We start from the raw sequence: 15,358 nt of genomic DNA on the forward strand, positions 1-15,358 counted from the left end.
ATTAAAGGAAAGCAAACGCCACAATTTTACCTGTTCTTGAACACTTCCTGGGAAATCGCTAGGTTGAAGATGACATCATTTTTTTAACCTAGGAAAATTGCAGCTCAGTGTCGATGCGAAGGCTACTCAGCATAGAGGTCAATGAGAACGAAATCTCAAACCTGTCAATTTATAAGGGTCGTCCCTAGTTACCACAATCACTCAATCCTAAACCCGGCCTATTTCTGTAATTTATCTTCTTAAAATTAGATGTTAAACTTAACCCTAACCCTAACCTTAACCAAATTGCTAAACTTAAGCCTAACCCTAAACTTAAGTTAATTTTTACGATATCCAATGCTGACTTTATGGCTGTGGTAACTAGTGAAAACCGTTTATATTATTTATAAGAGAACGGTAGAAGCCTTCCATCACAGACGTTGCCAAGATACGGTATTTAAATTGATGTTGTGTAGCTAAGCAACAACCATAAACAAAGGCTTGATGGCTTGCTTAGTGCTGACAGAGCAGGGTGATGAAACTAAAAAGATGAGGCAAACATGTAATAGTGATGGTGGAGTGGGTTCCACTGAAAATGTTCAAGCCCGGGGAATAACTCTTCTCTCTATTTTCGTCGACACTCCAACTGCCGAACCGAATCCTGAAACCAAGCTATTGGCTGACTTCAAGACAGACACTCATCTCAGCAAAGTGTACTTGGCGGGAAGAGGTGAGTTAGCTCATAAATTCAGCTGGCTGACTTCTATGCATCTCATTAGCGTTTGTTGTCACTGACCCTAGTGTCTGGTCCTGGTGCAGTTCAACTAGACTAAATGGCAGAATATCACTACTGATCAAATAATATATATTTTATAATTATTTAGTTAAGCTTGTGAAGTTACTATTTTAGGGTAATATATTACAGCTTATTCTAGCCTAAGCATTAAAATATTTATTGTCATAACTATTTTTTGGGACCTCAGAGTATCTCAACAAGGAAGGTCAGACCTCTGTGAGCCCGCTCATTGGGAAAATAATGCAACAGATCTGCACAGACCCCACTCTCTGTCCAGAGTATCCATCATCCTTTGGCCTTCCAGAATTCACCAGGAGAGCAACAGAATTGGTTTTGGGCAGGGACTGCCATGCCATCGTGGAGAACAGGGTAATCTTTGCTGTCTACTGTGTATGTTCCATGGATCAACTTGACCTCATGTGTGATCCTCACAGTTTTCTCATACAGTAGGTAGCTTGCTGAGCTCAAGGTTATGAAACTGTATTTAAACAAGCACTGCAACAAGCCATCAGTCAAGAACAGCCATCTGGACACAAAGATAGGCCTTTCACAAGCTCAACGGCAGCGTAACCTATGCAATTACACTTTGGCCACCCCTTCCCTGTCCACACACTACTTTTTATGTAATCAATCAACATCAGCTTGTAAGTGGCATTGGATAATACATTATGGCCGTGAGTATTTTGATTTTACTCCCCTCCCCTATGCTCATTATTCTATAGGTGTTGGGTGTGCAGACTGTGGGCTGTACTGGGGCTGTCCGTCTGGGGGCTGAGCTCTTGAAGCACTGGTACAATGTGAGCGGTGTCTGGTGTGGGCCAGTCTATCTCTCCTCCCCCTGTGATGGTAAGTAGCGGGGGGAGGAGAGCATGCACATAGTTAAAAGCACAATCACAGAGCAATATAGTATTGGTATTGCTGATGATATTGGTGCTGAAGCTCTGGTCCTCATGTTCCTTTCTGCAGACTCCTTGGCTGGTATCTTTGAGGCAGCAGGGATCCAGGATGTCCGTCGGTATCGGTATTGGGATACAGAGCAGAGGGGTGTGGGTGTGCAAAAAATGATGGAGGATCTGGAGATGGCCCCAGAGCAGAGTGTCATTGTTCTGTCTGCTTCTGCTCACTGCCCTACTGGTTCAGACCTCTCCCAGAAGCACTGGAGACACCTCACACAGCTTATGGTGGTACTGCTCCATAACCCAACTGTTTTTACAGTCGTTAGTAATGTAACAGATGTTATACATTTGACATTTTAGTAATTTCGCAGACACTCTTATCCAGAGTGACTTACAGTTCATGTATTCATCTTAAGATAGCTAGGTGAGACAACCACATATTACAGTTGTAGTAAGTAAATGTTTTCCTCAATAAAGAAGTTATCAGCAAAGTCATTTATCAATGTTTTTTTTTCTTCTTTGGAGGTCCTGGCATCAGTCTAGCCCAGGGAGTAGCATTTCTACAGTAGAAACACTTGTTATAGTAGTTCTCTTCAGTCTCCTCATGCTCTCTTTATTCTTCTCTCTGCATCTTTTTTTCTATACTCTCAGAGGTGTAGGTTTTTCCCTTTCTTCCTGCTGCCTGCACAGGGCCTATGCCATGGGGATTTTCAACAAGACGCCTGGCCAGTACGTCTGTGTGCCTCTCTGGGGATGGAGCTTCTGTGTGCCCAGTCCTTCTCCCACAGCTTTGGGCTTTACGGTGAGCCATTTCAAGGGTTCACTTGTCTCTTAGTGTATTATCAATTGACGTCTCTTACTTTCATCGAATGTGACGAATGTAAGATCCCCAGGACATATATTGACAGTAAATCTCTGTATGGAAATGCATTTTCTTATATTGTCCTTACTACAGGCGAGCGAGTTGGACACCTCTTATGTGTCCTAAAGCAGAGCTCCACACTGCTAGCTGTTCAGTCCCAGGCCGAGAAGCAGGTCAGGGCTTTGTGGTCCCGGCCATCTGTCAGAGGAGCTCGTGTGGTTGCCACGGTGCTCAGTAACCCTGCCCACCATGTGGAGTGGTAAGTCATTATGGCTAGTCTATGCTTCAATAGCATTGTCTGCAAGGCTTCTCTAGTATAAAATGTGATCATACAAAGTCTGGGTACAGTATGTGGAACTAATGCTTCATGATAAGTTAAATAGACCTCTGTAAATCCTTGTCCCAGGCAGGAAGGAGTGAAGAGTATGGTGGAGAGGGGCATACTGGTCAGAGAGAGGTTGAGAGAGAAGCTAAGGCTTCTTGGATGTCCTGGCAGCTGGGATCACCTGATCCAGCAAGGTGGACTGTACTGTTGCACTGGGCTGAATGGTGAGCAAACCATATTAAGCCCCGTTTCCATGATGTTTCGGGTGAAAATGCATTGGTCGCGGGTTGCGGGTTTTTGAGCTATTCCTAAATTGCACTGTGGCCGCCATGTAATTTCTCTTAAAAATATATATATATTTCACTGTGACCAGCTGCTGACTGTCAGGCATTGATGCAGGCTGTTGCTGAGTGAGTGAGTGGTGTGTGTGTGTGTGTGTGTGTGTGTTGAGTGAGCAAGAGGAGAGGGAGCAGCACCCGCATGTTGTGACAACTTTTTAGTTGAAGGTAGGCTATTTAGATTGTCATTATGGAGACACCTACTTCCAACCATTTTTCTGTAAAACATGAGCTAGAGCTGATGCACATCAAGAAATAATGGGGACAAAGCACTGGAAAACGACTTTGGGTGCATTAGAGCACATTACATAAATTTGCTCAGAGGTGGTTTAAACTGCATTCTAACGTTGACTTTGCATTATCAAGCAAAGTGTTTTATGCATCCTCAGTTCTTGGTTCTTGGAGGCTGCTCGAGTGGAAATTTAAAATGGAAGTTATGGAACTCCTTCACTTGGTTCTTTTTATGGGAAAACATTTGCCTCTGTTGGCCATAAAGTAGCCAATTAATGTACAGTACCAGTCAAAAGGGTTTTCCAGGGTTTTTCGTTATTTTTTATAATTTTCTACATTGTAGAATTATAGTGAAGACATCAAAACTAGGAAATAACACATATGGAATCGTTTAGTAAGCAAAAAAGTGTTTATATTTGCGATTCTTCAAAGTAGCCACCCTTTGCCGTAATGACAGCTTTGTACACTCTCTAGCAACATTAGCGAAGCCAGCTGCAGTCACATATTGGCTACCTAACAACATTACATAATTTCTCATTTCTGGAGGCAGTGGAAACGCAATTTGAGCTAGCCCACTTAAGGCCAGCCCAACCTGGGTTGACTTTAAAGTGCCAATGGAAACGGTGCTTAAGTTAAGTTTAGGATTTGTCATCTTTCAACCAATTCAAACAGTGGTAGAGCACTGTACCTGTCTATGGGCTTGATTAAATCAGTATCACCGAAGTTCAGCGCTATAGCACCCTTAAAATATAAAGTTAATTTCCATTGAGCCGGCATATACAGCGTTCCCTGTAAATGTAGTCTCCGCGAACGCGGAGCTATAGCGCTGTACTTCAGGGATACGGATTGAATCAAGTCCTACAGTACATTCGGAAAGTATTCAGACCCCTTGACTTTTTCCATATTTTCATTACTTTACAGCCTTATTCTAAAATTGATTAAATAGTCCCCCCCCCCTCATCAATCTACACTTAATACCCAATCATGACAAAGCTAAAACAGGTTTTTATAAAATATCAGGTTTTTATGAAATATCACATTTACATAAGTATTCAGACCCTTTACTCAGTACTTTGTTGAAGCACCTTTTGCATAAATTACAGCATCTTCTTGGGTATGACGCTACAAGCTTGGCACACCTGTATTTGGGGAGTTTCTCCCTTTCTCAGCATATCCCCTCAAGCTCTGTCAGGCTGGATAGGGAGCATTGCTGCACAGCTATTTTCAGGTCTCTCCAGAAATGTTCACTCAAGGACATTCAGAAACTTGTTGCGAAGCCACTCTTGCGTTGTCTTGGCTGTGTGATTAGGGTCGTTGTCCAGTTGGAAGGTGAACCTTCGCCCCAGTCTGAGGTCCTGAGTGCTCTGGAGCAGGTTTTCATCAAAGATCTCTCAAATCAAATAAACTTTTATTAGTCACATACGCCGAATACAACAGGTGCAACAGACCTTACAGTGAAATGCTTACAAGCCCCTAACCAACAATGCAGTTTAAAACATACAAATAAGAATAAGAAATGAAAGGAACAAGTGATTAAAGAGCAGCAGTAAAATAACAATAGCGAGACTATATACAGGGGTATCGGTACAGAGTCAATGTGCGGGGCCACCGGTTAGTTGAGGTAATTTAGGTAATATGTACATGTAGGTCGAGTTATTAAAGTGATAATGCATATATAATGACAAGAGAGTAGCAGCGGCATAAAAGAGGGGATGGGGGGGCTGAGCAATGCAAATAGTCTAGGTAGCCATTTGATTAGATGTTCAGGAGTCTTATGACTTGGGGGTAGAAGCTGTTTAGAAGCCTCTTGGACCTAGACTTGGCTCTCCGGTACCGCTTGCCGTGCGGTAGCAGAGAGAACAGTCTATGACTAGGGTGGCTGGAGTCTCTGACAATTTTTCGGACCTTCCTCTGACACCGCCTGGTATAGAGGTCCTGGATGGCAGGAGGATTGGCCCCAGTGATGTACTGGGCCGTACGCACTACCCTCTGTAGTGCCTTGCGGTCGGAGGCCGAGCAGTTGCCATACCAGGCAGTGATGCAACCAGTCAGGATGCTCTCGATGGTGCAGCTGTAGAACCTTTTGAGGATCTGAGGACCCATTCCAAATCTTTTCAGGTTTTTCAGGAATAGGTTTTGACGTGCTCTCTTTACAACAGTCTTGGTGTGCTTGGACCATGTTAGTTTGTTAGTGATGTGGACACCAAGGAACTTGAAGATCTCAACCTGCTCCACTACAGCCCCGTTGATGAGAATGGGGGTGTGCTTGGTTATCCTTTTCCTGTAGTCCACAATCATCTCCTTTGTCTTGATCACATTGAGGGAGAGGTTGTTGTCCTGGAACCACACGGACAGGTCTCTGTCCTCCTCCCTATAGGCTGTCTCGTTGTTGTCAGTGATTAGGCCATCGGCAAACTTGTCATCGACAAACTTAATGATGGTGTTGGAGTCGTGCCTGGCCGTGCAGTCATGAGTGAACAGTAAGTATAGGAGGGGACTGAGCAAGCACTCTTGAGGGGCCTCTGTGCTGAGAATCAGTGTGGCGGAAGTGTTGTTACCTACCCTTACCACCTGCGAGTGGCCCGTCAGGAAGTCCAGGATTCAGTTGCAGAGGGAGGTGTTTAGTCCCAGGGTCCTTAGCTTATTGATGAGCTTCGAGGGCACTATGGTGTTGAACGCTGAGCTGTATTTAATGAATAGCACAATAGAGATTGCATCATCTGTGGATCTGTTAGGGTGGTTTGCAAATTGGAATAGGTCTAGGGCAGTTGTTCTTAACCTGGGTTCGATCGAACCCCAGGGGTTCGGTGAGTCAGTCTCAGGGGTTCGGCGGAGGTCAAGACACACATCCGATTCATATGATTCGTGATGACACGCTCCGCTTGGCCATCATTGGCTGCAGGTGAACACGCTACATCGCTTGGCCTATCTGTGCTGCAGGGAATTTGGCGCGCTCAGTTTGTGACTGTGATACGTCTTGTGATTTCTTTCTTAATATTTGAATCCCTTCATACTTACTATGTCGAGCAAAAAAAGAAAGTGGTCGGACGAATATGTACAATATGGATTTACATGTATAACCGAACGTGATGGGAGTCAGTGTCCTAACTGCATGATTTTGCAATGCCAAGTTGAGCAATTCTAGTCTAGCACCGGCAAAACTAAGAGAACACTTCCTTAAGCTGCATGGAGATGGAAAATACAAGAACACAACGCTCGCTGAATTCAAGGTGAAGAGAGCCAGATTCGATGAAAAGGCTACTCTGCCTGTTCTCGGCTTTGTACCCATCAACAAACCGATCCTCACAGCATCGTACGAAGTTGCTTACCTGATTGCAAAGCAGGGCAAACCACACACCATTGGTGAAACACTCATAAAACCAGCTGTGTTGAAGATGGCGAATATCATGCTGGGAAAAGAGGCCGAAGTTAAGTTATCCCAAATTCCTCTTTCAAATGACACCATCAGCGACAGAATAGAGGACATGAGCAAAGACATCTTGGCTCAAGTAGTTGCAGATCTGATTTCAAGCCCGGCAGAATTCAGCCTTCAACTCGACGAGACCACAGACGTTTCCAATCTAAGCCAGCTTGCTGTATTCGTGCGCTATGTGAAAGACGACGTGATAAAGGAAGAATTTTTATTTTGTAAGCCTCTTACAACAACAACTAAGGCAGCCGATGTGAAGAAACTTGTGGATGACTTCTTCAAAGACAACAATCTTTCATGGGATATGGTTTCTGCAGTTTGTTCGGACGGAGCTCCAGTCATGCTGGGAAGAAAGTCTGGTTTTGGTGCGCTAGTGAAAGCCGATGCACCACACATCATTGTTACGCATTGTATTCTGCACAGGCATGCGTTGGCAACAAAAACCTTGCCTCCAAAACTGTCAGAAGCATTAAAAATTGTAGTGGAATGCGTGAACTATGTGCGAACTAGTGCTCTGCGGCATCGCATCATCAGTGAGCTGTGTAAAGAAATGGGCTCTGAATTCGAGGTACTTCTGTACCATTCTAACGTTAGGTGGTTATCCCGGGGACAGGTGCCGAATCGTGTTTTTGCCGTGCGTGTGGAATTAGCCCTGTTTTTGCAAGAGCACCAACATTGTCATGCAGATTGCTTCAAAAATTCTGAGTTCATTCTTATTTTAGCGTACATGGCCGATATCTTCGCAGCTCTCAATCATCTCAATCAAAAGATGCAGGGCGGTGGAGTCAACATCATCGAAGCAGAGGAAAACCTGAAGGCTTTTCAAAAAAAGCTACCGTTATGGAAACGACGAACAGAGAACAATAACTTCGCAAACTTTCCCCTGCTGGACGACTGTGTAAGTAAGATCGAAGATGTATCTGGAATCGGAGACATTTCTGTACCCGCTGAACTGAAGCAAGCAATTGCCATGCACTTAGATGAGCTTGCAAAGTCTCTCGACGGATACTTCCCTACAAGAGAGTCATATCCAGCATGGGTGAGACAGCCGTTCACGTTTAGTGTTGAGACAACAGATGTCAATGATGAATACCTCGATGAAATCATTGAAATTCAGCAGAGCCAGGTTCAACAGCAACTCTTCAGAACAACAACGATTTCAAAGTTTTGGTGTCAACAAATGGTAACGTACCCTGTTATTGCTAAGAAAGCTCTGGAGATTTTCATACCGTTTGTTACAACATATCTTTGCGAGCAATCCTTTTCGAGGATGCTGGACATAAAAACGAAGAAAAGGAACAGACTTTGTTGCGAAAATGACATGAGAGTGGCACTTGCCAAGGTGAAGCCGCACATTTCTGAACTGGTCTCTGAAAGGCAACAGCAGAAGTCACACTGATTTGCAGTAAATATTCATTATTATGTTTTTGTTTTTGTGTGAAAATGATAATCTGTGTGAAAATGTTTTGTTCTTTGAACACAGTGATGTTGATGCACGGTTCATTTTGTGCACCAGTCAAATATATACCTATGTTTTGAATTAGATTTTTTTTTCAATTAAGAAGGGTTCGGTGAATGCACATATGAAACTGTTGGGGTTCAGTACCTCCAACAAGGTTAAGAACCACTGGTCTAGGGTTTCTGGGATAATGGTGTTGATGTGAGCCATGACCAGCCTATCAAAGCACTTCATGGCTACAGACGTGAGTGCTACGGGTCGGTAGTCATTCAGGCAGGTTACCTTAGTGTTCTTGGGCACTGGGACTATGGTGGTCGGCTTAAAACATGTTGGTATAACAAACTCAGACATGGAGAGGTTGAAAATGTCAGTGAAGACACTTGCCAGTTGGTCAGCGCATGCTCACTGCTCACAGTCAGCGCATGCTCAAAGTCCTGATAATCCGTCTGGCCCTGCGGCCTTGTGAATGTTGACCTGATTAAAGGTCTTACTCACATTATCTGCGGAGAGCCTGATCACACAGTCGTCCGGAACAGCTGGTGCTCTCATGCATGTTTCAGTGTTACTTGCCTCAAAGCGAGCAGAGAAGTAGTTTAGCTCATCTGGTAGGCTCGTGTCACTGGGCAGACCTCAACTGTGTTTCCCTTTGTAGTCTGTAATGGTTTGCAAGCCCTGTCACATCCGACGAGTGCCGGAGTATGATAGTATGTAGTAGTATGATTCAATCTTAGTCCTGTATTGATGCTTTGCCAGTTTGATGGTTCGTCGGAGGGCATTGCGGGATTTCTTATAAGCTTCCGGGTTAGAGTCCAGCTCCTTGAAAGCGGCAGCTCTAGCCTTTAGCTCAGTGCGGATGTTGCTTGTATCCATGGCTTCTGGTTGGGGTATGTACAGTGGGGAGAACAAGTATTTGATACACTGCCGATTTTGCAGGTTTTCCTACTTACAAAGCATGTAGAGGTCTGTCATTTTTTATCATAGGTACACTTCAACTGTGAGAGATGGAATCTAAAACAAAAATCCAGAAAATCACATTGTATGATTTTTAAGTAATTAATTTGCATTTTATTGCATGACAAGTATTTGATCACCTACCAACCAGTAAGAATTCCGGCTCTCACAGACCTGTTAGTTTTTCTTTAAGAAGCCCTCCTGTTCTCCAGTCATTACCTGTATTAACTGCACCTATTTGAACTCGTTACCTGTATAAAAGACACCTGTCCACACACTCAATCAAACAGACTCCAACCTCTCCACAATGGCCAAGACCAGAGAGCTGTGTAAGGACATCAGGGATAAAATTGTAGACCTGCACAAGGCTGGGATGGGCTACAGGACAATAGGCAAGCAGCTTGGTGAGAAGGCAACAACTGTTGGTGCAATTATTAGAAAATGGAAGAAGTTCAAGATGACGGTCAATCACCCTCGGTCTGGGGCTCCATGCAAGATCTCACCCCGTGGGGCATCAATGATCATGAGGAAGGTGAGGGATCAGCCCAGAACTACACGGCAGGACCTGGTCAATGACCTGAAGAGAGCTGGGACCACAGTCTCAAAGAAAACCATTAGTAACACACTACGTCGTCATGGATTAAAATCCTACAGCGCCCGCAAGGTCCCCCTATTCAAGCCAGCGCATGTCCAGGCCCGTCTGAAGTTTGCCAATGACCATTTACATTTAAGTCATTTAGCTGACGCTCTTATCCAGAGCGACTTACAAATTGGATGATCCAGAGGAGAATGGGAGAAGGTCATGTGGTCTGATGAGAAAAAATCGAGCTTATTGGTCTAAACTCCACTCGCCGTGTTTGGAGGAATAAGAAGGATGAGTACAACCTCAAGAACACCATCCCAACCATGAAGCATGGAGGTGGAAACATCATTCTTTGGGGATGCTTTTCTGAAAAGGGGACAGGACGACTGCACCGTGTTGAGGGGAGGATGGATGGGGCCACGTATCGCGAGATCTTGGCCAACAACCTCCTTCCCTCAGTAAGAGCTTTGAAGGTGGGTCGTGGCTGGGTCTTCCAGCATGTCAACGACCCGAAACACACAGCCAGGGCAACTAAGAAGTAAGAAGCATCTCAAGGTCCTGGAGTGGCCTAGCCAGTCTCCAGACCTGAACCCAATAGAACATCTTTGGAGGGAGCTGAAAGTCCATATTGCCCAGCGACAGCCCCAAAACCTGAAGGATCTGGAGAAGGTCTCTATGGAGGAGTGGGCCAAAATCCCTGCTGCAGTGTGTGCAAACCTGGTCAAGAACTACAGGAAACGTATGATCTCTGTAATTGCAAACAAAGGTTTCTGTACCAAATATTAAGTTCTGCTTTTCTGATGTATCAAATACTTATGTCATGCAATAAAATGCAAATGAATTACTTAAAACAGTCCTGTAGCTTAGCATCTGCTTTATCTGACCACTTTTTTATTGACCGAGTCACTGCTTCCTGCTTTAATTTTTGCTTGTAAGCAGGAATTGGGAGTATATAATTATGGACAGATTTGCCAAATGGAGGGCGAGGGAGGGCTTTGTACGCGTTTCTGTGTGTGGCGTAAAGGTGGTCTAGAGTATGTCCCCATGCTGATGGAAATTTGGTAAAACAGATTTAAGTTTTCCTGCATTAAAGTCCCCCACCCCTAGGAGCGCCACCTCTGAATGAGCGTTTTTCTGTTTGCTTATGGCAGAATACAGCTCATTGCGTGCGGTCTTAGTGCCAGCATCGGTCTGTGGAAAACTCTCTAAGTGAAGAGTGTGATCTACAGCTTATCATGAGATACTCTACCTCAGGTGATCAAAACCTTGAGACTTCCTTAGATATCATGCACCAGCTGTTGTTTACAAATATACATTGTCCGCCACCCCTTCTCAAATCAGGCGCTGTTCTATCCTGCCGATACAGCGTATAACTAGCCAGCTGTATGTTGATAATGTTGTCGTTCAGCCACGACTCCATGAAGCATAAGATATTACAGTTTTAATGTCCCGTTGGTAGTTTAATCTTCCTCGTAGGTCGTCGATTTTTATTTTCCAATGTTTGCATGTTAGTTAGTGGAACGGAAGGCAGTGGGTGTTAATTTGATCGCCTACAAATTCTCACGCAAATGACAAGGATTTGGGCCTGTTCCCGGGAAAGCAGTATGTCCTTCAAGTCGGGCTCGTTGGACTCATTAAAGGAAAAAAAACTTCTGCCAGATCGTGGTGAGTGATCGCTGTTCTGATGTCCAGAAGTTATTTTCGGTCAGAAGAGACGGTAGCAGCAACATTATGTACAGAATAAGTAAAAAAAGAAGTTACAAAACAACACAAATAAACAAACAAAAAACACAGTTGGTTAGGAGCACGTAAAAAATGTCAGCTATCTTCTCCGGCGCCATGATACTCTCTGTACTTTGCTCCGTTCATCTTTGTGTCACACCCTGATCTGTTTCACCTGTCCTCATTATTGTCTCCACCCCCTCCAGGTGTCGCTTGTTTTTCCCAGTGCCACTCTGTACCTCCGGGACTCTGATCTGGTTATAACCTTTTGCCTGTCCACGACCATTCTCTTGCCTATTCCCTTTGGATTTATTAAACATCTTAAACTCCAACCATCTGCCTCCTGCGTCTGCATTTGGGGCTCGCCTTGTGCCTTTATACTTTGCCTCGATCCTGACTAGTCTCCCAGTCCCTGCCGCTGAAAAACATCCCCCACAGCATGATGCTGCCACCACCATGCTTCACCGAAGGGATGGTGCCAGGTTTCCTCCAGACATGGCGCTTGGTATTCAGGCCAAAGAGTTCAGTCTTGGGTTCATTAGACCAGAGAATCTTGTTTCTCATGGTCGGAGAGTCCTTTAGGTGCCTTTTGGCAAACTCAAAGCTGGCTGTCGTGCCTTTTACTGAGGAGTGGCTTCTGTCTGGCCAATTTACCATAAAGGCCTGACTGGTGGAGTGCTGCAGAGATGGTTGTCCTTCTGGAAGTTCTCCACAGAGGAACTCTAGAGTGACCATCAGGTTTTTAGTCACCTCCCTGACCAAGGCCCTTCTCCCCCAATTGCTCAGTTTGGCCGGGCGGCCAGCTCTAGGAGAGTCTTTGTGGTTCCAAACTTCTTCCATTTTAGTATGATGGAAGCCACTGTGTTCTTGGGGATCTTTACTGCTGCAGACATTTTTTCCGTACCCTCCCCCAGATGTGCGCCTCGACACAATCCTGTCTCGGAGCTCTACGGACAATTCCTTCGACGTCATGGCTTGGTTTTTGCTCTGACATCCACTGTCAACTGTGGGACCTTATATAGACAGGTGTGTGCCTTTCCAAATCATGTCCAATCAATTGAATTTAGCACAGGTGGACTCCAATCAAGTTGTAGAAACATCTCAAGGATATACCTGAACTCAATTTCAGGTCTCATATCAAAGGGTCTGAATACTTGTAAATCCTTTTAATACATTTGCTAAAATGTAAAATAAAAATGTTTTCGCTTTGTCATTATGGGGCATTGTGTGTAGATTGCTAAGGATTTTTATTTATTTAACCCATTTTAGAATAAGGCTATAATGGAACAAAATGTGGAAAAAGTCAAGGGGTCTGAATACTTTCCGAAGGCACTGTATATCAGCATTTGTTTGTATTGTTTCCACAAACAATGTAGACAATTTATGCACTGCATCAAGACAGTTGATTTGGTTTCTTTGCATTATCTAGCTAGCCTTTAGTGTCAGCAATTTTATCTCACAATTTTCATCTCTAGTTGGCTTTCATCCACTTAATTCTGAAATATATTCTTTATATCTTTAGCAATGATGTTGTACAGTTTTATTGACCTGAATTCTACCCCTTATAGCCAAGCTGAGTCGTGCTTCGTAAAAACTTCTGCTAAATGGCATATACTTTATACTGTACAGTATATGTCCAAGTCCACTATACTGTTTATTGTACACGTAGGTACCAGTAATTTATGTAAGTGCTATGTTCCATGTTGAATGTCCTTAATCTTTGATTATGATCTCTTCACCTGTCTCCTTTAGTCCAACAAGTGGAATTCCTGGAAAAGAGGAGACATATCTACCTGCATCCCAATGGCTGTCTGAATGTGAGTGCTATCAACAGCTGTAACCTAGACTATATAGCTGAGTCCATCCACCTGGCATTGACCTCTGTCTTCTGATGTCAATTACAATACCTGGGGACTCATTTATAAAACGGACTTATGATCAATTTTGATCTTAAGTATGACTTACGCAGAAAACCACGTATAAGTAGTTATTTATAAAACCTTACTTTGACGTGGAAATTATCTACTCTATGTAGGTGATTTTCCTGCTGGTTATGTAGGGCTATTCTTTTTTTCCCCTTGCAGTTTAAGGTCAGACACTTTCTTTTTCACATCAGCCACAGTTCTGTCTTGCTGCCCCACCTGGTTCACTGCAGCGGCAACACACTCCCAAGCTAGCTGTTTGGCTTTGTCAACCCACCGAATAATACGTGTTTCCTGTCTTCGATCTCCTCTACCATCGCTGTGATCTCGTCTTTCAAAAGGTTTGCTTTTCTATTTTGGTCCATGGCTATTCCTGACTAAACCCTCATTTGGGCTAGCATTCTATAAGGGGAAATCGTTGATTGTAAGGCACGTTCAGGTGCCGTCAATTTTTAGTTAATTTTAGATTTATAGATCACAGGTGCGTACGTTACAAAATGGGATTCTTAGAACCTGTGTAAGCAAGGTTTTTTATGCCCATGTTAAACAGAGATCCTGTCCATCGCCGATCGAGGAGGGGAAAGCAGCAGCGTAGCACTGAGCAGCATCTACGTAGGCAGAAGAGTGAGCAGCATCTACGTAGGCAGAAGAGTGAGCAGCATCTATGTAGGCAGAAGAGTGAGCAGCATCTACGTAGGCAGAAGAGTGAGCAGCAGCTACGTAGGCAGAAGAGTGAGCAGCATCTACGTAGGCAGAAGAGTGAGCAGCATCTACGTAGGCAGAAGAGTGAGCAGCATCTACGTAGGCAGAAGAGTGAGCAGCATCTACGTAGGCAGAAGAGTGAGCAGCATCTACGTAGGCAGAAGAGTGAGCAGCATCTACGTAGGCAGAAGAGTGAGCAGCATCTACGTAGGCAGAAGAGTGAGCAGCATCTACGTAGGCAGAAGAGTGAGCAGCATCTACGTAGGCAGAAGAGTGAGCAGCAGCTATGTAGGCAGAAGAGTGAGCAGCAGCTACGTAGGCAGAAGAGTGAGCAGCAGCTACGTAGGCAGAAGAGTGAGCAGCATCTACGTAGGCAGAAGAGTGAGCAGCATCTACGTAGGCAGAAGAGTGAGCAGCATCTACGTAGGCAGAAGAGTGAGCAGCATCTACGTAGGCAGAAGAGTGAGCAGCAGCTACGTAGGCAGAAGAGTGAGCAGCAGCTACGTAGGCAGAAGAGTGAGCAGCATCTACGTAGGCAGAAGAGTGAGCAGCAGCTACGTAGGCAGAAGAGTGAGCAGCAGCTACGTAGGCAGAAGAGTGAGCAGCATCTACGTAGTCAGAAGAGTGAGCAGCAGCTACGTGAGGCAGAAGAGTAGCAGCAGCTAGTAGGCAGAAGAGTGAGCAGCATCTACGTAGGCAGAAGAGTGAGCAGCATCTACGTAGGCAGAAGAGTGAGCAGCATCTACGTAGGCAGAAGAGTGAGCAGCAGCTACGTAGGCAGAAGAGTGAGCAGCAGCTACGTAGGCAGAAGAGTGAGCAGCATCTACGTAGGCAGAAGAGTGAGCAGCAGCTACGTAGGCAGAAGAGTGAGCAGCAGCTACGTAGGCAGAAGAGTGAGCAGCATCTACGTAGGCAGAAGAGTGAGCAGCATCTACGTAGGCAGAAGAGTGAGCAGCAGCTACGTAGGCAGAAGAGTGAGCAGCATCTACGTAGGCAGAAGAGTGAGCAGCAGCTACGTAGGCAGAAGAGTGAGCAGCATCTACGTATGCAGAAGAGTGAGCAGCATCTACGTAGGCAGAAGAGTGAGCAGCAGCTACGTAGGCAGAAGAGTGAGCAGCAGCTACGTAGGCAGAAGAGTGAGCAGCAGCTACGTAGGCAGAAG

The 15,358-nt window shown here is 44.7% G+C and overlaps 1 protein-coding gene across 1 annotated transcript; it reads left to right on the forward strand.

Moving 5' to 3' along the window:
* The first annotated feature begins 492 nt into the window (after window positions 1–492).
* On the forward strand, window positions 493–14,175 carry got1l1 (glutamic-oxaloacetic transaminase 1 like 1). Its single transcript, XM_029678917.2, has 8 exons — window positions 493–709; window positions 963–1,144; window positions 1,498–1,621; window positions 1,742–1,959; window positions 2,323–2,473; window positions 2,627–2,792; window positions 2,940–3,082; window positions 13,325–14,175. Exons 1-8 carry the CDS (start codon window positions 529–531, stop codon window positions 13,462–13,464), a joined length of 1,305 nt encoding a protein of 434 aa, XP_029534777.2. The 5' UTR covers window positions 493–528; the 3' UTR covers window positions 13,465–14,175.
* The last annotated feature ends 1,183 nt before the right edge of the window (window positions 14,176–15,358 follow it).

The sequence above is a fragment of the Oncorhynchus nerka genome, linkage group LG13 (genome assembly GCF_034236695.1).
Source record: "Oncorhynchus nerka isolate Pitt River linkage group LG13, Oner_Uvic_2.0, whole genome shotgun sequence".
NCBI classification, from domain to species: Eukaryota; Metazoa; Chordata; class Actinopteri; order Salmoniformes; family Salmonidae; genus Oncorhynchus; species Oncorhynchus nerka.